Source organism: Carassius auratus, chromosome 38 (assembly GCF_003368295.1).
Source record: "Carassius auratus strain Wakin chromosome 38, ASM336829v1, whole genome shotgun sequence".
NCBI lineage: Eukaryota > Metazoa > Chordata > Actinopteri > Cypriniformes > Cyprinidae > Carassius > Carassius auratus.
In genome coordinates, this window is record NC_039280.1 from 15,174,082 (window position 1) to 15,197,182 (window position 23,101).

The following is a 23,101-nucleotide window of genomic DNA, read 5'->3' on the forward strand; positions in this document are numbered from 1 at the left end:
TTCACCAAGATCAAGAATTCTAAAGCAAAAGTGAAAGCAACCTAACCCCCATAAGATTTAACCTTTAATGTACAGTTGATGCTCAAACCCTCTAATGTGAACTAAAGCATTCAATTGCACATATTGCTGCTAAAGTTGGCAATTAGTTTTTTACATGGATAATCGGTGTTGATAAAATAAAATTACTCAGGCGGCATTTGTTTTATGTTGTATTTTGCTTTAAAAATCTAAAACTATTTGAATGATATATACACAAAACCAGAAGAAATCAGAATGCAGCAAAGACGTTTTCACAGCACTGTTATTGTGGTATTTTTATTTCATATGATACATTGCTTACACTTGCTGCAACTACTTCCGGCACTTCAAAAGAACCCCAAACACATCCTGTGCGAATATAAGAACAACAGCATCATGGCTGAATTTTCACATTAACTATAATGCGCTTGTACAACAGCTGACTTTTTCATAGATCTAAATCAGAAAGATTGCAGAATCTAAAAGCCCTTACAAAAATGCTTAAAAAGATCTTTGGGAAGAAGAAAAAAAAAGCCAGAAATACAGATGAGCAGTATCGTCTGATTAAAGACATAACAAAAGAGCACACAGAGACTGCAGATGGTAAGACAATAATTTTTCATTTTGATTGAAGAAAGGTCTAATTGTAAACGTTAATGTTAGCTAACATGACCTAACAATGAATGATACATTTGAGCAATATTTCTAAATCTTTGTTAACATTAGTTAATAACAACATGGATTACAATTCATTAGTTTTATTGAGTAAAATAAGACATTTTGGACATAAATCTTATTAGCAAAAAAAAAAAAAGTAGAATAAAAAATTATTGTTTCACTTTTGAGTTTAAAATGTCAAAAGTAATTCATGCACATGCATTAAGCAGGAGAACAGGAAAGCACAGTCGATGAGATGCCATCTGGTTCAGGTGTTGAAGTTAGTGGTGAGGCAGGGCTTCGCGTTCTCAGAACAATTCTGAGTCAACAATCAAACCCTGAGGACACTGACACTGCAGCTGCATTGCCAAAAATCAGCATCACTCAAGAATGGCAAAATAAGTACCTTCAGGAAATAGATCAGATTGTGGAGAACCACTTTCCCACGCTGCCAGCAGAGGGACCACAAGGATCTCAGTTGGAGCAGATACAGGACTTTCTAAAGAGCACAGAGTCTATGATATGCAATGGTGTGCTTCGATTGACACCTGCACTGAAAGATGCTGGGCTGCTAGATCATCTGATGGACTGCTACAGCCGCCAAATCTTTACCAACCTGGACCTGCTGCTAAACAGAGATCTGTCAGTAAAAGAGATCTTCTGCCTTCTACTGTGGGGAAAAGATTTTTTCTTCAGGTATGTACTGCACATTTGTTAAAATTTTAATATTTTATATATACAACACAAGTTAATTTTGAAATGAACATTACGTTTAAAAGTTTGGGATGATTGTTTGTTTTTAGTTATTTTTGGAGGATGAAGATGAAGAGCAAGGATGCACTATACCAACCAAAAATGACACTAAAGACATTAATTCAATTTCAAATAAACACAGTTTTTTTCTAACCTTGTTTTTTAAAGTATCACAGAATCACTAAAAATATTAAGCAGCACATTTGTTAACTATGATAGCAATAAGAAATATTTATTGAATAGCAAATCAGCATATCAGAATGATTTCTGAAAAATTTAGCTAGACCTATACTGTATATAAGGAACATTTTCATTTTAGTTGTTAGCTCAGTTGTTGCCTAATGGTTAGAGATGTTGCGGGTTTGAGTTTCAGCAGGAATTGTAGGTGAGGGAGTGAATGCACAGCACTCTTTTCTCTATTAGGTATTCTACCCTCAATAAGTGACACCACACATCACATTCTTTCAGATTTTTCTAATCATTTTTAAATCTCTTAAAATGTAAATATTTTGGTTTAATTTTCGGTCAAATAAGCAGCTTTGGTGAGCATTACAGAATTCTTTCGTAAACATTAAAAATCTTACCAACCTCAAACTTTTGAACAGTATAAGTGCTCGTTTCTCATTTGCACATCAACCATAACTCCTTCAAAAAGAGCTAGAAGCCTTGGAGTTATGATTGATGATCAGCTGACTTTCTCAGACCACATTGCTAAAACTGTCCGATCCTGCAGATTTGCTTTATTCAACATCAAGATCAAGCCCTTTCTTTCGGAACATGCTGCACAACTCCTTGTTCAAGCTCTTTTCAAGATAAATTTTTTAATGAGCCTAAAATAATACACGTCACACCTCTGTTTATCAATTTGCACTGGCTTCCAATAGCTGCTTCCATAAAATTCAAGGCATTGATGTTTGCCTACAAAACTACCACTGGCTCTGCACCCATTTACCTAAATTTGTTACTTCAGACTTATGTGCCCTCTAGAAGCTTGCGTTCTGCAAGTGAACATCGCTTGATTGTGCCATCCCAAAAAAGCACAAAGTCACTTTTACAGACTTTTAAATTAAATGTTCCTTCCTGGCGGAATGACCTCCCCAACTCAATCCTGGCAGCTGAGTCCTTAGCCATCTTCAAGAATCGGCTTAAAACACATCTCTTCCAACTTTATTTGACCCTCTAACTTTAACACTCACTATTCTAATTCAATTCTTAAAAAAATCTTTTTTTCTCCTAATCTTTTTGTATTCTACAGTCTTGTTCAAAATAATAGCAGTACAATGTGACTAACCAGAATAATCAAGGTTTTTAGTATATTTTTTATTGCTACGTGGCAAACAAGTTACCAGTAGGTTCAGTAGATTGTCAGAAAACAAACAAGACCCAGCATTCATGATATGCACGCTCTTAAGGCTGTGCAATTGGGCAATTAGTTGAAAGGGGTGTGTTCAAAAAAATAGCAGTGTCTACCTTTGACTGTACAAACTCAAAACTATTTTGTACAAACATTTTTTTTTCTGGGATTTAGCAATCCTGTGAATCACTAAACTAATATTTAGTTGTATGACCACAGTTTTTTAAAACTGCTTGACATCTGTGTGGCATGGAGTCAACCAACTTGTGGCACCTCTCAGCTGTTATTCCACTCCATGATTCTTTAACAACATTCCACAATTCATTCACATTTCTTGGTTTTGCTTCAGAAACAGCATTTTTGATATCACCCCACAAGTTCTCAATTGGATTAAGGTCTGGAGATTGGGCTGGCCACTCCATAACATTAATTTTGTTGGTTTGGAACCGAGACTTTGCCCGTTTACTAGTGTGTTTTGGGTCATTGTCTTGTTGAAACAACCATTTCAAGGGCATGTCCTCTTCAGCATAGGGCAACATGACCTCTTCAAGTATTTTAACATATGCAAACTGATCCATGATCCCTGGTATGCGATAAATAGGCCCAACACCATAGTAGGAGAAACATGCCCATATCATGATGCTTGCACCTCCATGCTTCACTGTCTTCACTGTGTACTGTGGCTTGAATTCAGAGTTTGGGGGTCATCTCACAAACTGCCTGTGGCCCTTGGACCCAAAAAGAACAAGTTTACTCTCATCAGTCCACAAAATGTTCCTCCATTTCTCTTTAGGCCAGTTGATGTGTTCTTTGGCAAATTGTAACCTCTTCTGCACATGCCTTTTTTTTAACAGAGGGACTTTGCGGGGGATTCTTGAAAATAGATTAGCTTCACACAGACGTCTTCTAACTGTCACAGTACTTACAGGTAACTCCAGACTGTCTTTGATCATCCTGGAGGTGATCATTGGCTGAGCCTTTGCCATTCTGGTTATTCTTCTATCCATTTTGATGGTTGTCTTCCGTTTTCTTCCACGTCTCTCTGGTTTTGCTCTCCATTTTAAGGCATTGGAGATCATTTTAGCTGAACAGCCTATCATTTTTTGCACCTCTTTATAGGTTTTCCCCTCTCTAATCAACTTTTTAATCAAAGTACGCTGTTCTTCTGAACAATGTCTTGAACGACCCATTTTCCTCAGCTTTCAAATGCATGTTCAACAAGTGCTGGCTTCATCCTTAAATAGGGGCCACCTGATTCACACCTGTTTCTTCACAAAATTGATGACCTCAGTGATTGAATGCCACACTGCTATTTTTTTGAACACACCCCTTTCAACTAATTCAACTAATTGCCCAATTGCACAGCCTTAAGAGCGTGCATATCATGAATGCTGGGTCTCATTTGTTTTCTGAGAATCTACTGAACCTACTGGTAACTTGTTTGCCACGTAGCAATAAAAAATATACTAAAAACCTTGATTATTCTGGTTAGTCACATTGTACTGCTATTATTTTGAACAAGACTGTATTTTCTTTTCATTTATTAATGCAATTGTGTGTGTGTGTGTGTGTGTGTGTAAAGACCTCTAACACTAGCTTGCTCTATTCTTTTTTTGTTCTATCTGTTTTCTTTATATTTATTATATTATTTAAAAGACCATGCTACGTGTACTGTGTTAACCTAACTGAGGCTTGTTATAGCACATATATATCATTGCTCTTTTTGTTGTTTTTGATTGCTTCCACTGTCCTCATTAGTAAGTCGCTTTGGATAAAAGCGTCTGCTAAATAAATGAATAAATGTACATTTCTGTTTCAGTTCAGAATCAAAACTGAGAGTGTACGATCCTCTGCTGTTGACAAGAGGGTTTGAAAGAGCAAAGCAGAAACTACTGCAAGTACATAAGGTGAGACTTCATTGTATCCACTTTATTTTTAACATAAAAGCAGGCCATTTGTAATTTAAATGTGTGAGGCTTCCGCTGTAATTCACTTCCATTCATTTAGCATTACCAAAACAGTCCGATATGCTGCATTATAGACAGCAAGCAGTTTCGGCCCAGATCTGGCCCGCATAAGATCCATGCAGGCCAGATGTGGGCCGGATCTGGGCAGAAACTGCTTGCTGTCTGAGGTGCTAACTGCTATTTCTTTTCATTTCATTAAGTATCAGCACATAGGCTATTATAGTAATCATAAACACATTGGCTATATTCCCATCGTAGCGCAAATTCCATGTGGCAAAATAAGGTGGATGGTCTTCATTTTATTTAAATTCTTTGACTTTACTGACTCATGTAGCAATAATGCATGAAAGGACCCAAAACATGAGAGGTGTAACACACATGTATTTCTGCCCCACTTAAACAGGATGAGATCTCAAAGCTTCTACAGAACATCCTGAGCTATGATGAGGAACATGGACCTAATGAGAATTCAATGAATGATGAAACTTTCATCAGTATTCACTTAGATGTCATAAAGGTAGCTCTGAGAGAGAGACAGAAAGTGAAGCAAGACTTATTTTTGTTTCCTTATATAAAAAGGTATCAGAGGGGATTTGAATATGATATATTGCTAATCTGTTTCCTGTTTTGTTTTCACAGGTCGTGAATTGTACTATTTTAGAAGCTGAAAAGGTTGGTCTGACATTGATGCATGCCGTACAAATACTCTGTAGTGAAGAGCTGCAGGATTTTGTTCAGAAGTAGGTTTCTCTATCTTGTTTTACACCTTTAAAGTTCACACATTAAAGCACAGAGTTTAGCTTCAACCCTAATTAAACGCATCTGATTTAGCTAATCTAGTCTTTATGGCTTATTTGGAAACTGCACGGTTTGTGTGGAGCAGGTGTGGAATTTATGAGTTGACAAATCGTACAACAAATTTAATTTAAACTAATTTACTATCAGTACAGATGCTGCTTCATGAGTTCATCCTTACATCTAATCTGAAAAAAAAAAGAAAGCATATTTTGCCATGCTTTCCTGGGGGAGGGCTCCGAGCCCAGAATATAGCCCGAATCCAGAGAACTCCCCCTATCTATAATGTGTACCAGATTGGTTGATCCTCCTGAACCTTGTTAATAAAACACCATATATCTATAGCCTTTGGCTGTGTCCATTGAATCCAAATGTTTTTGTCACTGACACACCCCAACTCAGAACCTCTGGGCTTAAAGAAAAATCTGAGTTTTCCACTCGTAATAACGACTTTGTGGTGGCATTCATGTGCATTCAACTCATAAAGACAATCTATCCAACATTGAGGGCTGTGGCCCTCCAGGAACTGAGTTTAACATTCCCGCAATACATTATTCTTATTTAATGAGTATCTAGTTATGATCTTTATAGTGTTTGGTTGTTGGAGAGGTGAGGTTTGTAATCCTGTACTTAATAGCAATAAATGTGTTTTCTTAGGTATGCGGATGCTGAGAATGAACGTCTTAAAAAACTAACATTTACTGAGAAAAACTCTGTGAATCTGTTTCGGATAATCAACACGTGCATGCAACTCAGGTATTTACTAATGATGATTCAATAATGAACTAATATGTGGCTCAGGACCTGTAAAAGTGTATAATTAAATGGATAGTTCACCCCCCAAAATTAAATTCTATCATTAATTATTCACCCTCGTGTCATTCCAAACCCGTAAGACCTTCGTTCATCTTCGGAACATAGAAAAATAAATAACTTATATAACTTATTAATTAACTAACAAAATAGTCCATGTAATATCAGTGGTTACCCGTAATGTTATGACATTACGAGAATACTTTTTGTGTGCAAAGGAAAAAAAAAATTCAGTTTAAACTTTATTTAAATGTTTCTTCTTTAGTCTTAGCTGTGTTCACGAGAGTACCGCTAGACACATACATGTGCATTCCTTAATTTTTGGGTGAAATATCCCTTTAAACTGGAAAACAGGTGAAGATATATTTGTCACCCTTAATTTTTTCAGTATAATTGTGAGGATATTAAGTTAAAGTGACTAATATTTGACTTCCATAATTGGCTAAAATATCATATCTACCTTGAAACCTTGCCTCATTGTTATAATTAGTGTCATTATATCTTGTGAGTGTATTATTATTTTTTATATTTGTACTAAAAGTAATTCTTTTTTTTTTTTGACTGCACCTCTTATTGGATGTTCCTTAAATTGGCCTTTCATTACATTTAACCTTTAACTCCCCTTTTTTGCAGTTTTATCATAAAACCAGTGTTATTTTTACCTATAGATGCTATGCTGCACAAATCTGTCCAGATGTTAGCAACAGTGATATCTACTCAAGTACTTTATGCATGCTACAGAAACTGGAAGATAAAACTTCATCCATTGTACAGAAGATCATGAACTGCTCAGCACAGGTATGGTTTTATTTTTGTTGAGCACTCAAAATTAAGTATCCATCTCATTTAGGATTATTTTGGCAGCATCCATTCATATCAGACTATCTCTCTGGGTTAAGTTACTGATGAAGGATAATGAAACCTTTCCTAACACATTTATATATCAAACTTACAGTTCTGTTTCTCTTTAAATGTTCATTTGTAGGCCAATTTAGAAAGTTATTTCAAGAAAAGGAATGGACATATTGATATCCTAATGGAGGCAATTAAAAAGCAGTGTTCATCTCTGCCTGAGACGGCCTCAGAAATCAAAACGGTACGTACAGTCTATGACGTTAAAACCAAGCAAAAAGACTCAAGCTCCATGTCTCAGCTTCAGTCTCTCTAACAATCTTTTTTATTCCCGACAGGTCGTTGTAAAAATAGCTTACAACAGTGTTTCCAAAGTGTACCTGGATTGCCTGATGAAGACAAAGTTCAGAAACCTAGAGCAGTGTTGGGGAAATGCAGAGGAAAAGATAAAAGAGGATGTTCAATACTTTCATGAAACATTCTCTGAACTGGTGAAAAAAATACCTTTTTTATTCCTCAAATAACTGTTGTTTTTTAAGTGCTGATTTCCTGATTCACTTGACCCTTAGAAAACATCAACATTCAGCATAATTGTTCCACATATGGTATTTGGTTTGAGTAAAGTGAATTTTGCTTGCAGGATGGCGTTGTTGCCCAGCAGAACCAGCTCCTTCAGAGAATGAGTGAAGTTTTACATTGCAGTGATGTAGAAGCACTAAAGATTACCTGTTGCAATCTGTTCAGAGATTTCCCTCAGGAGAGGTGAACTCAGATCACCATTAACACTTCACTACAAATGCAAACATGTATTTACAGTTGTTTCAAATGGAGTGAGCGTATTCGAACAGAGAATGTGTGATGTTGTTTTCATCAGACAGTGCAATAAAGTCTTCTTCTGATTGTTTTGCAGTGAGAAGTATGTACCTGGTCTGCTGCGCTGGAAGGGGGATTTATCGGAGCGACAGGTGAGGGAAGTGCTGGATGTGACCCGGGATATGATCCAGGAAATTGGCCTGTGTCCAATTCCTACACCTGTCACTCACTGTCCTCTGAAGGGACTTTTTTGTTGTAAATAGTATCAAGTACAAATACATACACCGTATATATATATATATACATACACATGTATATATATATATATATATATATACATATATATTACAATATAAGTAAAAAAATATACAAAGAATATTGTATTTGAAGAATTTGTGCTATTTAATTGTTTAATCCTCTTTTATGTAGTTCATTTGGTAAAGGTGTATTTTTTTTAACAAGGTCTTAAATCTTTCTTTCACAAATGTCTACACTGCAGGCATCAAAGCTGCAGAGCTACTCCAGTAACTTTATTTTCTCAGTCTGTCTGAAATAAAAAATACTTTTTAATACTTGTCTAACCATTAATTAACGTAGCCCACTTATTATGTTCATGCTGTTACTTTCTCCTCCTGATATTAAGATGTGTTTTCGGTGATCTGATCAATTGAAAATAAAGGTGCAATTGGAAACAATTAACCATGTAAAGCCTAAAACTTGAAATAATAGTCTGAACAATTCAATTTTTTTGAAGTGGAACTGTTTATTGAAACTTTAAATACATACTTTCATAAAATGCATATAAACCAGCTGCCACTCTATATATCCCAATCATGTTCTAAATAAGATGATTTTTAAACAGAAGTTTCTTTGGTCCATTAAGTGTTAATATTTAAATATTACTAACAATATAAAAAGTCTACTTTATAAAAATCAGCAAAAAGCCATGTGAACCACAACCTGAAGGTGGACATTTCTGCAATGTTGTTACAACATACAATCATACTAAAAGGTCTTTTACTCACTTAAAAAGGGTTAGGGTTAGGGTTTTTAGGCAACAGGTTTTTAGGCAAAGTTTTGATTTTGAAGCCTTAGAATAATTTATATATCAAATATAATAGAGTAGTCTTTAAGCAGTAGGGTTTAAGCAGCATTAAAGCACTGCAAGGTAATATTCTGGTTTATCAGCATGCCTTAACTTCACACTGATGGGAAACAGATGGATTCTGTTTTACCAGTGCTGCCACTTGATCTACTCTGTTTTTGTTTCAGTTCAATAAAAGCACAAGTCACTGCCACTGGCATTTCTAAGGACTGTTTTATAACTTTCATTTTCCCTTTCCCTGTTATAAGATGTAGCTTCTTGCCACTGTGCATGGTCTTTGGTACAATATGATGGTGTGCGGAAAGTACTGAGCTTTGGATAAAAGCGTCTGCTAAATGACTAAATGTAAATGTTATAGTATCACAGTATAGTAAAATGTGCTATTTCTAAAATATTTGTATGGCACACCCAAGGGCTAGACTTGCCTGCACTTCTCTTAAATGCTGTCATATAGCCTTCACGCCTTAAACCGTCAGTTATTTAGCTGCCAACACAATGGGTGGAATGTCTATTCATTAAGGTAATCTTCCAGTAATATAAAGTACCTGATTCCCTGCAAGCTCATTATTTACTCTGATGTACTCAGTGTGAAAAGGAAGCTTTTTATTTGTGTCAGTCAAGTATGGAGTTTGCGCACACGAGAAAGAAAAGCTTTTTGTTCAGGAGGAAAACTAAAAATGGGAAAGAAAAAATAGAGCTGACAGATGGTAAGATACTATCTTGTTATTTCTCTGTCACTGATTTCACTCATTTATGAAAGTAAGTGTTTTTGCTCTTGTTGGAAAATCCTCACATCTTTCCATCAGTATAAAATGCAAGCATATTGTTTAAAGTTTTTCAGCATTTTGTTTGTTGGCATAGTTTGATGAATTACATGAGTGGTTTAGTAATTTATATAAAAAAAATACATTAAAATTACATTTTCCCAAAACATGATATTTATGAATTAATAAAGATTTTTTAAATAATGTTTAATGCTGAAGACGTGTATGTTCACATCTATCAAAGTGCAACCCATACCTTTTTTATTCATTTATCATGCACACTTTTATTTGTCAGTGAATCTTTCACCAGGGGAACAGGCATCTGAATGCAATCCACAGCAGTCCGGAGCTCCTGATCTCATTGCTCTAGATGTTGAAGCACATAACAATAGAGTGCTTCATACTCTCAGAAAGATTTTGAGTGATGAATCAACCACTGAGGACTTTGACGCTGCAGTTGAGGTGTTGAAAACATTGAGCAAACTGAATAACAACTTCTCTCAAGACTGGATTTGTAAGTACCTTCAGGAAATTGATCAGTTTGTGGAGAACCACTTTCCCACGCTGCCAGCAGAGGGACCACAAGGATCTCAGTTGGAGCAGTTAAAGGACTTTCTAAAGAGAACAAAGAGCAAGATATATGATGAGGTGCTTCGATTAACACCTGCACTGAAAGATGCTGGGCTGCTAGATCATCTGAAGGACAGTTACAGCCGCCGAATCTTTACCAACCTGGACCTGCTGCTAAACAGAGATCTGTCTGTAAAAGAGATCTTCTGCCTTCTACTGTGGGGAAAAGATGTTTTCTTCAGGTATAAAAATGATTGTCTTTTATTTACTGTAAATGTAATAAACAAATGAAGCATGAACTATTGACAAATTAATTTATGTTACAGTTCAGACTCACAGGATTTCTTCAGAGTGCACGACCCTCTGCTGTTGACTGGATGGTTTCAGAAAGCAACAGAGAAACTGCTGCCGAATCTGCAGGTCATGATATGCACCATCTGTATTTGTTAAATGTATTTGCATTGTAATAGGCTAAAAAGAGTACCCCAGATTAGCAAAACATTTAGGAATGACATAAAACTCTGTCCTGCTTGAACTGTAACAGAATTACATCCGCACGACTCTTCAGAACATCCTGGACTATGATGAGCAACATAGACATAATGGAGAGTCAATGGATGAAGAAACATTCATTAGAGTTCACTTAGATGTCACTAAAGTGAGTGAAACAATTTGCAATGCTCATTTTTTCTTGGTATTAAAAAGAGGATTTTTAAAGGTTTTTAAACGTTTTGTATTGCACACTTATTTCATGATGTTATGTCTTTACAGTGTCTGAATGATGTTATTCAGAGTTTTCAGGAATTTAGTCACACACTGATGTGTGCGGCACAAACGCTCTGCCTTCAAGAGCTTCATCATTTTGTTGAGGTGTAAGTGTCTTAAATCTCTTCACATTATCAATGTATTTATTGTTATGCATTTTTTTTTTCTTTAGAAAAACATACCAAAGTATTATGAATAATAATACAAACTTTTTCTTCAATTCTTCTATTCTATTTTTTTTTTTTTTAGGTATGTGCAGGCAGAGAAAAAACACCTGGAAAAACAACAACCCTTGGAGAAAGATTCTGTGCATCTGCTTTGGGTCATCAGCACCTGTAGGCAACTCAGGTGATTTCTATTTTTAAAGATTAACATAATTATACATCTATAAAACCTATACATCTATAAAATCTATAAAGCATTTTTCCTGTGCATAATGTTCTGATTCATCCTGCATAAGGTTCATACACTGGCAACCACAAAACTGCAACTATTTTATCATAAAAACAGTTTTATGCATTTATTTATTTTGCTGTAGATTTTTTGCTCCTCAACTCAACAATCCAGATATAAACAACAATAATGACTTCTCAAACATCATCGACATGTTAAAGGGGATGGAGGATCACGTTCTGTCTATTGTACAGAAGATGATAAAACACATAGCAGAGGTAACCATTTCATCATGAATAGTTTATGTACAGAAGGAAAGTTGAGGGATTTTCCAAATTCCCAAAAAATTAATGTCTCAGTCATCAATAGAGGTTAATATTAGCTTACATACCTGCCTATAATTTTTTTTCAACAATGAAGTGGTAACCTTTTGTAAAAAGGTACGGTTTGTTTACTTTAAAACATGCATTATGAACTAACAATGAACAATACCTGGAGAGTTAATTATGGAAAAATGGTTGTTATTGTTCATGATACCTAAAGCATTGTTTTTGTGCATTCTACAAGGCAGGATTTTGTGGTCGCGTCCATTTTTTGCAATAGGCCAAATTCAGGAAAAGCATACAAAAAAACTCTAGTTTCTTTGTAAATGTACATTTCTAGGACCTTTTAAAGAAATACTTTAAAGAAGGAGGTGCGCAAATCCAAGCACTTACAGAGGCAATCCAACAGCGATGTGCATCTCTACCTCAGACTGATGTGGGGAAAGAGATTCAGGAGGTTGGTTCTGTGCTCAGATACACAGTCTAACTCAAATTAAAAAATATATATACATTTTTTTTAACACATCCACTGCTCCTCTGCCCCACTTTCTTTTTGACAGATCTTTGTGAATGTATCTTATGACTGTGTTTCACACGTGTATCTGGATTGCCTGATGAAGAACAAGTTCAGCCAGCTAAAGAGGAGATGGGGAAATGTTGGAGAAAGGATAAGCGAGGACATTCTCAGTTTACACAAAAAATTCACTGAACTGGTAAGAAGAACTCTATAACATTTCATTTTATTAAACTCTTAAAAATGGTTACAAAAGGGGATGTTCACCCCGGTGCCATAGAAGAACTACTTTCAGTGAACAAGTTTTAAAAGCACAGTTTTTTTTTCTAAGTGTGAAGAAACATTATGCATCTGTTTTATTTTACAGAATGTCAGTGCTGACCAGAAGAACCATCTCCTTCAGAGACTCAGTGAAGTTTTGTTTCACAGTGATATAGATGCACTGAAGATTACCTGTTGTGCTTTGTTCAGAGATTTCCCTCAGGAGAGGTAAACTTAGCCAATAACACTTAATTACAGGTCTGAAAACATACAGTGCAGTGAATTCTTCTTCTCAATGTTTTGCAGTGAGCAGTATGTACCAGGTCTGCTGCGCTGGAGGGGTGTGTTGTCGGAGCGTCAGGTGAGGGAAGTGCTGGATGTGAGCCGAGAGTTCACCCTCGATCTGAAGCCTAGACACGTCACCTGTCAGCCTCTGAAGGGACTTTTCTGTTTTCTTTGATGTGAATAACAACATCAGCCAGAATTGTAAAACTTTTGGTAACAAGTTTAATTCAATGGCATGGCTGTTTTGTGACATTAATTTATGAACATAAACGGGTACATAGATATTTTCATCAGATATTACAATATTTGCTTTTAACTGATGACTTTTTGATGTTACTTAAAAATAGGAAACAATGTTTCTATCAGACCACTGGAGAAAATTGAATTGACCCTTTTACTCTTTAGCCTTTTAATCTTTTATATGAAAATATAATTTTCAAAGAGTTACTCATTTTGACTTGTGCCTTTTACAAAAAGAGGATTGTAACATGTCCAGCTACGAACCTGAATTATTTGTTTGATTAAGATTGCTGTAGAGGTCCTGAACATTATTTTGGTGACAGACTTAACTCTCAAGGTTTCAGATTCTGAGCTGTCCACAAGCAAACCTCACTGAGGTGTGAAACCCCCGAAGCCTAATGCAATTACCAGATATAAAATTCTATCCAGAAGTGATACAAGTCTGTAAATGAGACTTGACAAGATTAAACAATTAACTGATAGATGATTTCATGTGCCTGGAGGATGAGCGACAGATCAAGGCAAGTGTGAGTTTGAATGCACTTATATATCTTATTTAACTGTAGTGGAAGGAGTTACAATCAACTGAGCGTCAGCTGATGCTGGCTGTCACGCCATGATCTGCCTGAACATATGTTTGAGCTCCATTCGTCATTCAGACTACAATAAAAGAATTGACAAAAATCATTGCTAATGCCCTGTGCAGAATTAATTCCTTTGAGAATTCAAAATGTGTGTTTTTTTTGTTTTTGTTTTTTGTAACCAGTGGGTAGCTCTGTGTATCTTTTACCTAATTTGTGTTGAATTTCCTGAAGAAGAGTTTATTTTCTTTGTTTATCTGATTGCTCTGCATGATTGACAGAAATGCGAGAAGTGTTACCTTCTGAGTCGGTTTGATTGTTGTAATTTATTTTTTGGTTCACAAGTTTAATGATTCATTTGTTTTTGTGGGGTTTGTAGAGAAGTGGGTGCCATTTGTTCTGAAGTGGACTTTCCCGTTTATGTTAGTTAGGGAGTTAACTTATTTAGCTGTACTTTTGTTTTCTGCCTTTTTTAGTTTAGTTATAGTTGGTTCATGAGGAGTTAGTTATTTTTGTTGTTTTAGAAATGTGTTTTTTTCTTTCTTTTTTTTTTCTTTTTACAAAATGTAAAGATTTATTTGCAATTTTATTTCACAAATAATTTTAGTATATACAAAATGATTGCAAAAGGCCTGAGCCAGAGAAAATCTAAAAAAGCAAGCAAATATACATAAGCAATGTTTTGAAAGCAAAATTCATATGATCCTCACTATGGAAAAGAAGCTCTTGCTAAACTGGAGTGAATCCTGATTTTCACTGAACTGATTCTGGCTACAAGTGAAACAAGTAGTCTGTTGGAAAAAGATTTCGCTTGAGTCTCTGCCCAGCAGAAATATGATGCTCACTGTAACAAGAACACAGACAGGAGAAAAGTGCAGCAGTCGTTTTTGTTTTCCTGAATAATTAAACAGCAGAAACCACCAAACCTACAGTAAGATCAGGGTGTGATCTTATAGTGATTAGTTATTTTGATTATTTTACATTATTTTGAACCTTTTTGAACGTATTGGATATGGTATTTGGTGAATGGTTCTATTATATTCTTTACAGATAACATTTTCATGTTGACTTTTTTGTGTCTTAGCAAATCATGCTGCTATAATATTAATAACAATAATAATAGTCATAATAAAAGCTTCCAGTCCTCATGCGACCTTACAGTGATAAGCAGAGGATAAGGTATAGAGAATGAATGGATGGAAAATAATAATAGTGACTGAACCCAATAGAGAATAATTAAGAATTAAAGTACTGGGAAATCAAATCTAACCTCTGATTTACCTTAAATGTTGCATTTATCATTTAATATGGAACACTGCTCAACCTTTTTTTCTGAAACCTGCTGCAATTATTTTCGATACTTCAAATGAACCACAGTCATATCCTGTGCATAAGAGAAGAACAAAAACAATCATGGTTGAGTTAAATTTCTCCATTTAATGCACATGTACAAAAGCTTACATTTTCATTGATTCCAATTCAGACAGGCCTCAAAATCTAAAAGCCCTTATTATATAAATTGATATTACATTTTGGATTAAAATAAAAACAGCCAAGAAAAAATATGAGCGGTATCCTCCGGTGAAAGACATGCAAACACACTATACAGAGACCTCCGATGGTAATTTTATTTTAGGTAAAAATTTCTTAATTGAGTAATTAAGTGATAAAAAGTAATTTGAGTTGAAAATATCAAAAGCAATTCATGCACAGAAATTTACATGCATTTTTGAGTAGTTTGAGCAGGAGAACAGGAAACCACAGTCGACCCTGTGATGCCATCTGGTTCAGCTGTTGAAGTGAGTGGCGAGAAAGGGCTCACAATTCTCAGAATGATTCTGAGTAACCAATCCCCCGAGGATGCTGCAGCTGCAATGCTGAAAATAAACGGACCCACTTTATAATAAGTGGCCTTAACTACTATGTACTTACATTTTAATTAATAATTTAATACAATGTACTTATTGTGTACATACATGTTTTTACATTGTACTTATATTAAAAAAACATGTAATTACATCTGTATTTAATTTTTGTAATTACATTTATAATTACACTGTTGACCCATACTTTACACCTTAACCCACCCTTAAATTTACCCATACCTCCAACCCTCTCCCTAACCTTACCCCATCCCACCTCAATAGCAGCAAAAGTGTTTTACAATACAATATGAACACAGTAAGTACATTGTACTTATTTTTCTGTAAGTACATAATAGTTAAGGCCACCTAATATAAAGTGGGACCAAATAAACTTCTCTCAAGAATGGCACCATCGCTTCAGGGTATAGATTAGATCAGTTTGAGGTGAACCACTTTCCCATGCTGCCAGCAGAGAGAGCTCAGGTGAAGCAGTTAAAGGACTTTCAAAAGAGAACACAGAGCATTATATATGATGAGGTGCTTCGATTAACACCTGCACCGAAAGATGCTGGGCTGCTAGATCATCTGATGGACTGCTACATCCTTCACATTTTTACCAACCTGGACCTGCTGCTAAACAGCGATCTGTCTGAAAAAGAGATCTTCTGCCTTTTACTGTGGGGAAAAGATGTTTTCTTCAGGTATACTGCACATTTCTTGTACATGTTATAAGCATAACAAAGAAGTTAACTTTTATTGCCGTCATAGAAATACAATTATATTTTAAATGTATATTCAAATAGTATTTTTAAATTCTAATACAATTTCATAATGTTGCTATTTCTGATTTCTAACTTTTTTATGAGCATCTTATGTAATGCATGAAAGGACCTAAAATGAGAGGTGTAACACATGTATCTCTACCCCACTTTACTGTCACAAAACGACATCTCCACGTATCTACAGAACATTTTGTGCTATGATGAGTAACATGAACATAATGAGGCCTCAATGGATGAAGAAACGTTCATCAGAGTTGACTTAGATGTCAATCAGGTAACTCTTGGAAAGAGAGAAAGTGAAGCTAGACTTAGCTATAGACTAAGCTATTTTTATTTTCTCATGTAAAAAGGTGCTATTTTTGAATATGAACTGTGCTATTTTAGATGCTCAGAAGGTTGGTCTGACTTTGATGCATCCAGTACAAATTCTCTGTAGTGGAGAGCTGCATGATTTTGTTCAGAAGTAGATTTATCTATCTTCAATTCAATTAAATTAAATTCAAGTTTATCTGTATAGTGCTTTTTATGATACAAATCATTGCAAAGCAACTTTACAGAAAATAAAGTTTCTACAATATTTTGTAGTAGCTGTTTAGTGTGCTATGGTGGGGCCTGAAACCTGACTGAAATTATTCATATAGATCTTTTTTTTTTTTTTCACAGGTAGGAGCACAATTGAGCAGACACAACTTTTTCTAAAATTTTTGACATAAATGGAAGATTTGAAATAGGCCTATAATTTGCCAGTCCACTAAGATCCAGTTGTGGTTTCTCAATAAGAGGCTTAAAGGGTTAGTTCACCGAGAAAAAAAAAAAAAAAAAAAAAAACCTGTAAGACCTCCATTCATCTTCGGAACACAGTTTAACATATTTTAGATTTAGTCCGAGAGCTCTCAGTCCCTCCATTGAAACTGTGTGCAAGGTATACTGTCCATGTCCAAAAAGGTAAGAAAAACATCTTCAAAGTAGTCCATGTGACATCAGAGGGTCAGTTAGAATTTTTTTGAAGCATCGAAAATACATTTAGGATCAAAAATAGCAAAAACTACGACTTTATTCATCATTGTCTTCCCTTCCGTCTCTGTTATGAGAGAGTTCAAAACACAACAGTGTAGTGATATCCGGTTCGCGGATGAATCATTCGATTTAACCAGATCTTCTTGAACCAGTTCACCAAAAACACATGAATCATTTAAAACGATTGGATTGTTTTGGTTATTTTCAATTTGGGGATATGCTCAGCCTTGACATTTTTTAGGGCCAGTCTATAGTTTGACATACTGCTTTTCCACATTCTAAAAACTTCCAAGTTAGTTTTTCTCCATTTTATTTTCTCCATTTTTAGAGTTTATTTTCTTGAGAGAATGGGTTTTTCTGTTATACCATGGCACAGTACACTTTTCTCTAACCTGTATTAAGAGAACATAGTGCCCATGTTGCATTTCGTCTAGTTCATGTGCATTTTTGGGTACACATAGCAGTTGAGATAAATCAGGAAGATTATTAGCAAATTTGTCTGGACCAATAGTTCTGCCCAGATGGTAACACTGAGCCATATAGTCATAATAATGTCAGTGATACGCATCATGCACAATAAAAGAAATGGTCGGTAACATAATCACTTTGAGGTATGATATCTATATCAGTAAGATCGATTCCATGCGATATAATTAAATCTAGTGCATGATTAAAACGATGAGAGGGCCCAGTGACATTTTGCTTGACTCCAAAAGAGTTTATTAGGTCAGTAAATTCAAGTCCTAATGCATCATTTATATTATCAACGTGAATGTTAAAATCCCCGACAATTAGTCTTTTATCAACTGTAACCAAAAGGTCTGAGAGGAAATCTGCAAAATCTTTTAGGAATTCTGTATACGGCCCTAGTGGTCTATACATAGTAGCCATAGCAAGAGATACAATAGATAAATTTTGCATATCTGAAAGTGTTACATTAAGCAGAAGTATTTAGAATGAGTTAAACCTATCCTGTTTTCTGGGTAATATTGAGAATATCACTATATATTGTTGCAACACCATACCCCACGACCAGTCTGACGGGGCTCATGCTTATAACAGTAGTTTGGTGGAGTAGACTGATTTAGACCAATGTAATCATTTGATTTTATCCAGGTTTCAGTCAAGCAGAGTACATCAAAACTAGTATCTTTAATCATTTAATTTACAATAACTGCTTTAGGTAAGAGTGATCTAATGTTTATGAGCCCAAACATTAAAAAGTGTTTTTGTTCATTTATTTCACAATTTTCTGGTTTAATCACATAAGATTTTTTCTAGATCCTTCATTAAATTTATATTTTACATGATACCTTTACCTAAAGTTTATCTTGTATTATACATTTACTTAAAGTTCACACACTAAAGCAGTTCTCATCTCATGAGTTTCCAGTTATGATCTTTTTAGTGTATGGTTGTTGAAATGGAGGCTTTTAATCTTGTACTTAATGTAAATATATGTTTTCCTAGGTATATGGTGGATGAGAACTAACTTCTAAAAATATATTTACAGAGAAAAAGTCTATCTTTTTTGGATAATCAACACTTGTATTCAACTCTGGTATTGTCACGATACAGAGGGGTCAGAGACAAGAGATGGCAGGTAATGGTTTTATTGACCCCAGGGTGTACAGTGCCTAGTGAGGTGTGAGCAAAGTGGATGAGTGGAGTGTGCTGAGTCCTGCTGATGTACTGTAAGCCTGGTGGGCAACCCGGCGGAGCATTGGTGGGAGTATAGGAGGAGGCAGCGGTTTCCGGGGACCAGGAGATCGGGCTGACAATGAGCTTTTCGGGAAGTATTGTATCGGGTTCTTCAGGGCTTTCCTCGGGTGAGTAACAACGGTCAAGCTCCGGGAGTAGATTAAGATGTCATCGATGTAAACCAGGACAAATTTGTGGAGGAACTCCCGGAACACCTCATGGATGAAATCTTGGAATATGGAGGGAGTGTTGACCAGGCCATACGGCATCACAAGATATTCATAGTGCCCCGTGGGTGTGATGAAAGCTGTCTTCCACTCGTCCCCCGTATCCGGATGAGGTTGTACGTGTTGCGGAGGTCCAACTTGGTGAAGACAGTGGTACCACAGAGATGATCCAATGCTGCTGGGACTAGAAGAAATGGATACCTGAATTTGACGGTGATGTTGTTGAGGGATCGATAGTCATGCATGGCCGCAAGCCACAGTCCTTTTTCTCCACGAAGAAGAAGCTAGAAGCAGCAGGGGATGTGGATGGACGCATGTAGCCTTGGGCCAGAGTCACCTCAATGTATTCCTCCATGGGCTTCTCCTCTGGGATGGAAAGAGGATAGATCCTTCCTTTTGGCACTCGCTCACCTGGAAGCAGATCAATGGTGCAGTCCCATGGCCAGTGTGGAGGCAGCTTGGAGGCTCTCTTCTGGCAGAAGACGTCGCTGAAGGGGGCGTAACCTGAGGGTATATCCTGTATAAGGGACAGGAAATACGGAGAGGCAGTTCAGGAAACAGTTGTCGCCCCACTTAAGGACTTTGCCAGATCTCAAGGGATCCCAAGGATCACGTCAGCGGTGGATTCCTCCAGAACCAGCAGATGAATCTTCTCCATGTGTAGTTTGCCAATTTGAAATATAAGTGGGCCGACACGATGGCGAACCTGTCTCCTGCTTGGTGGTCATCGAGTTATTGAGTGGATTTGATAGGCAGACGGCGTCGCTGTGGTTGTAAGGTTAAGCTGGCGGCAGAGGGTGCCAGAGATGAAGTTGCCGGCTGACCCAGAATCGAGGAGTGCATTGACTGGAATGGAAACATTAGCAGCAGTAAGTGTTACAACAGTGGTGAGTGGCTTCATTTGATTTGCGGAAGGAATAATAGCACTCACCATGGGACGAGGAGGATGTATGGGGCATGTGGAGAGAATATGCCCCCGAGATCCACAGTATAAACACAGATTCTGGGTCAGCCCAGAATATTTTGAATTATATAGTATCTTACCAATTGACAAATCCCCAGGGTTTTCCAAAGACGTCTCTGAAGTGGTCTACAAAACTGGGGTAAGACTGAATGACAGGGTTATTCTGTGTCCACATAGAATCGGCCCATTTAAGAGCTTTACCTTGCAGTTGGGAGATGAGAAATGCCACTTTGGATCTGTCGGTGGGGTATAAGTGCGGTTGCATCTCCAGGACCAGCGAGCATTGTAGAAGGAATCCACTGCATTCCTCCGCCGAACCAGAGAAGGGCGCTGGAGAAGAAGTGGTGAAGTTGTTACCGGAAGTGCTCGCTGGTAGTGAAGGTGATGGAGTCATGGTGAGAGTTCGCCGTAAGGCTTGGACGAGATCCTGGAAGGGGTCTGGATGGGTCATGCATGTGTCAGGCAGTCTTGGTCCTGTCTTCTGTTACAATACAGAGGGGTTGGAGACAAGAGATGGCAGGTGATGGTTTTATTGACACAAGCAGAAGTGAGATGAATGGCTGAGAAGAGACCGGGAAGTGATACTGTCCTTGGTGTAGAGCTGAGTTGAGATCCGAATGGTGATAGTGGAGATGGAGATGAGGATAAGGGAGACACAAATACTCACGGTGGAGAGAGGAGAGAGGAGAGAACTTGGAGACATTGGAGACAGGTAAGTATAACACGTTGAGTCCTTGAGGTCAGCAGGTAGGAGAGTCCTATGTGCAACCGAGACCGGACAGTGGTGACGTATGTGTGAGTGCCTTTTATGTGTTGGATGATGGGCGTGCAGATGAGCGGCAGGTGTGTGTGATCAGTATTCCGTTGAGGGAGTGGGCTGTGATTGGGTGGTGTTGGAGCCTGGTGTGTCTGTGACAGGTTTTTTACTAATAATGGTTAAATAATGAACAAATACATGGCTCAGAAACTGGAACGATAATTAAATCTGCAATAATTAAAAAAGAATTAATGAATTATTCAAAATGTCAGATTATAATTGTGTGGACATTCAGATAAAGTGACTAATACCGTAGATGAGTAATATTACAAACAGTCAGTGTTGTGCCTGAACGCGTTCATTGAACGATAGTTCATGAACTCGTTCATATTTTGGGCGAACATGAACTGAACGTGCTGTATTAATGCCTGATGAATGTTACTGTCAACTCGTTCATTCTGGTGTCTGTGAACGGCACGCTCTCTCAGGTTAACTTCGTTCAATAGGGTGCCAGATTTCTATAGAGCCTTCTAGGCTAAAACTCGGCTAAAACACACCGTAAACGGGACTCAATATAGTGGAAAAACACCCAATCTGGCAACACCAGCCACCAGTGTCGCACCGCCGTCCGCCGCATGCGTGACGCGTCATGATAAAAAAAAAAAGCATGGAGGTGACAGCAGCATGTAGCAAGAAGGTGTATGATCATTTAAAAGAATTTTTTGATGTTTATGACAAGGTCGGTGAGAATGGGAGACAAAGCATTAAAGCAACAAGGGATAAATGCTGTCCCCTCAATGCTAATGTAAACCCTGGTTGGATAAATAAGGATTCAAAATTGGATATGAAGATGAAATCTGACGCATAGTTGCATTGTTAAAACTGATAAAATAATTGCTGTCAGTGATTCTATATGGGCTATTGCAATAATTTTGAAAAATAATAGCTCGCAGCAACATTATGGAAAAAAAGAACTATGAACTAGTTCATTTTTGGAACTGTGTGAACTTTTGTAGTTTGAACTATGAACTGAACTAGTTTATTTGTAAAAAAATTTGTGAATTAAACTTTGAATTAGTTCATGTAGAAAGTGGACTTTCCCAACGCTGCAAACAGTGGTTTCCTACCTTTTTTCCCCCAGGGGATCCCTTTTTAACATTCAAATTTAGTTTCAAAACGACCCCCATAAACATAAATTAAAAATAAATAAAAATTAAAATTAAATTCAGTTGTTGCATTTTTTTTATTAATGCAATAGCAGCAGAAATATTGAAACAATGATGGCTAGATTTTAAATGAAAAAAAAAGTAGATTGAGTGACTACAACATTTTAAAATAAAGTTTTGAAAAAAAAGGTTTTATAAAATAATAAACCTCACATTTCTGACTTGAAACAATTTTTAGAATAAGGATATGAATCAAAATGTTGATTAAAGATACCTTTATATATCTAAATGATTAAAATGTTTACAATCCACATAACCTTATTTTCATTACTTTTACATTATCTTATCTTATGACTTCATTCTCCAACATTACAGAAAAGCCCTCTAAGGGGAGAGGACACCACAGCCGGAGCTTTTTCATCATCTTCTTAAGCAACAGGAATAAGACAAGTCCTGGTAGTTCCCCCATGGGAAAGAACACTACAGAGATCACATCCTACCCAAAAGGGAGGTAATAGGTGAAGATCAACCTATGGACTTACTAAAGGATTTATCACATAGAGAAGATTCTGTGTTGGTCACCGCATAAGGGGAGGACTGCCAAACACAGAACCCAGTGTTAGATTGGGTGTCTGTGTTTAGGGAAGACACTGAATCATAAGGACAAGTCAGTGGAGAGATACATATTTGGGAGCTACATAAGGAGCACAAACCCATTATGAGAGATGGAATAGTTCCTCGTAATTGATTTTAAACAGTGTGTTTATCCACCGAACTTAGCCATGTGAATAAAGTGCTA

At 36.7% G+C, this 23,101-nt stretch overlaps 2 protein-coding genes across 3 annotated transcripts; both read left to right on the forward strand.

The window, feature by feature from the left end:
- The first annotated feature begins 361 nt into the window (after window positions 1-361).
- LOC113057200 (uncharacterized) lies at window positions 362-8,610 on the forward strand. Of its 2 annotated transcripts, none has more exons than XM_026224391.1 (11): window positions 362-621; window positions 903-1,371; window positions 4,602-4,689; window positions 5,153-5,266; window positions 5,389-5,489; window positions 6,202-6,300; window positions 7,026-7,155; window positions 7,343-7,453; window positions 7,548-7,700; window positions 7,850-7,971; window positions 8,120-8,610. In XM_026224391.1, the coding sequence occupies exons 1-11, from the start codon at window positions 516-518 to the stop codon at window positions 8,283-8,285; spliced, it is 1,659 nt and encodes a 552-aa protein (XP_026080176.1). In that variant the 5' UTR covers window positions 362-515; the 3' UTR covers window positions 8,286-8,610. The 2 variants fall into 2 exon arrangements, with proteins under 2 accessions (XP_026080176.1, XP_026080177.1); XM_026224392.1 differs by having other exon boundaries at window positions 365-621; window positions 906-1,371.
- A 98-nt stretch (window positions 8,611-8,708) lies between these two features.
- On the forward strand, window positions 8,709-13,911 carry LOC113057198 (uncharacterized). Its single transcript, XM_026224390.1, has 11 exons — window positions 8,709-9,834; window positions 10,187-10,703; window positions 10,788-10,881; window positions 11,006-11,119; window positions 11,233-11,333; window positions 11,476-11,574; window positions 11,765-11,897; window positions 12,283-12,399; window positions 12,503-12,655; window positions 12,824-12,945; window positions 13,024-13,911. Exons 1-11 carry the CDS (start codon window positions 9,750-9,752, stop codon window positions 13,175-13,177), a joined length of 1,689 nt encoding a protein of 562 aa, XP_026080175.1. The 5' UTR covers window positions 8,709-9,749; the 3' UTR covers window positions 13,178-13,911.
- Window positions 13,912-23,101: the final 9,190 nt, after the last annotated feature.

Bases quoted from the DNA above. Each gene is read 5' to 3' on its own strand.
- LOC113057198 (XM_026224390.1), top strand. From the start codon at position 9,750: ATGGAGTTTGCGCACACGAGAAAGAAAAGCTTTTTGTTCAGGAGGAAA. The intron at 11,334-11,475 runs GTAAGTGTCTTA...TTTTTTTTTTAG, and splicing joins CTTCATCATTTTGTTGAGGT to GTATGTGCAGGCAGAGAAAA. The intron at 12,656-12,823 runs GTAAGAAGAACT...TTTATTTTACAG, and splicing joins ACAAAAAATTCACTGAACTG to AATGTCAGTGCTGACCAGAA.
- LOC113057200 (XM_026224391.1), top strand. From the start codon at position 516: ATGCTTAAAAAGATCTTTGGGAAGAAGAAAAAAAAAGCCAGAAATACA. The intron at 4,690-5,152 runs GTGAGACTTCAT...CCACTTAAACAG, and splicing joins AACTACTGCAAGTACATAAG to GATGAGATCTCAAAGCTTCT. The intron at 7,972-8,119 runs GTGAACTCAGAT...ATTGTTTTGCAG, and splicing joins AGAGATTTCCCTCAGGAGAG to TGAGAAGTATGTACCTGGTC.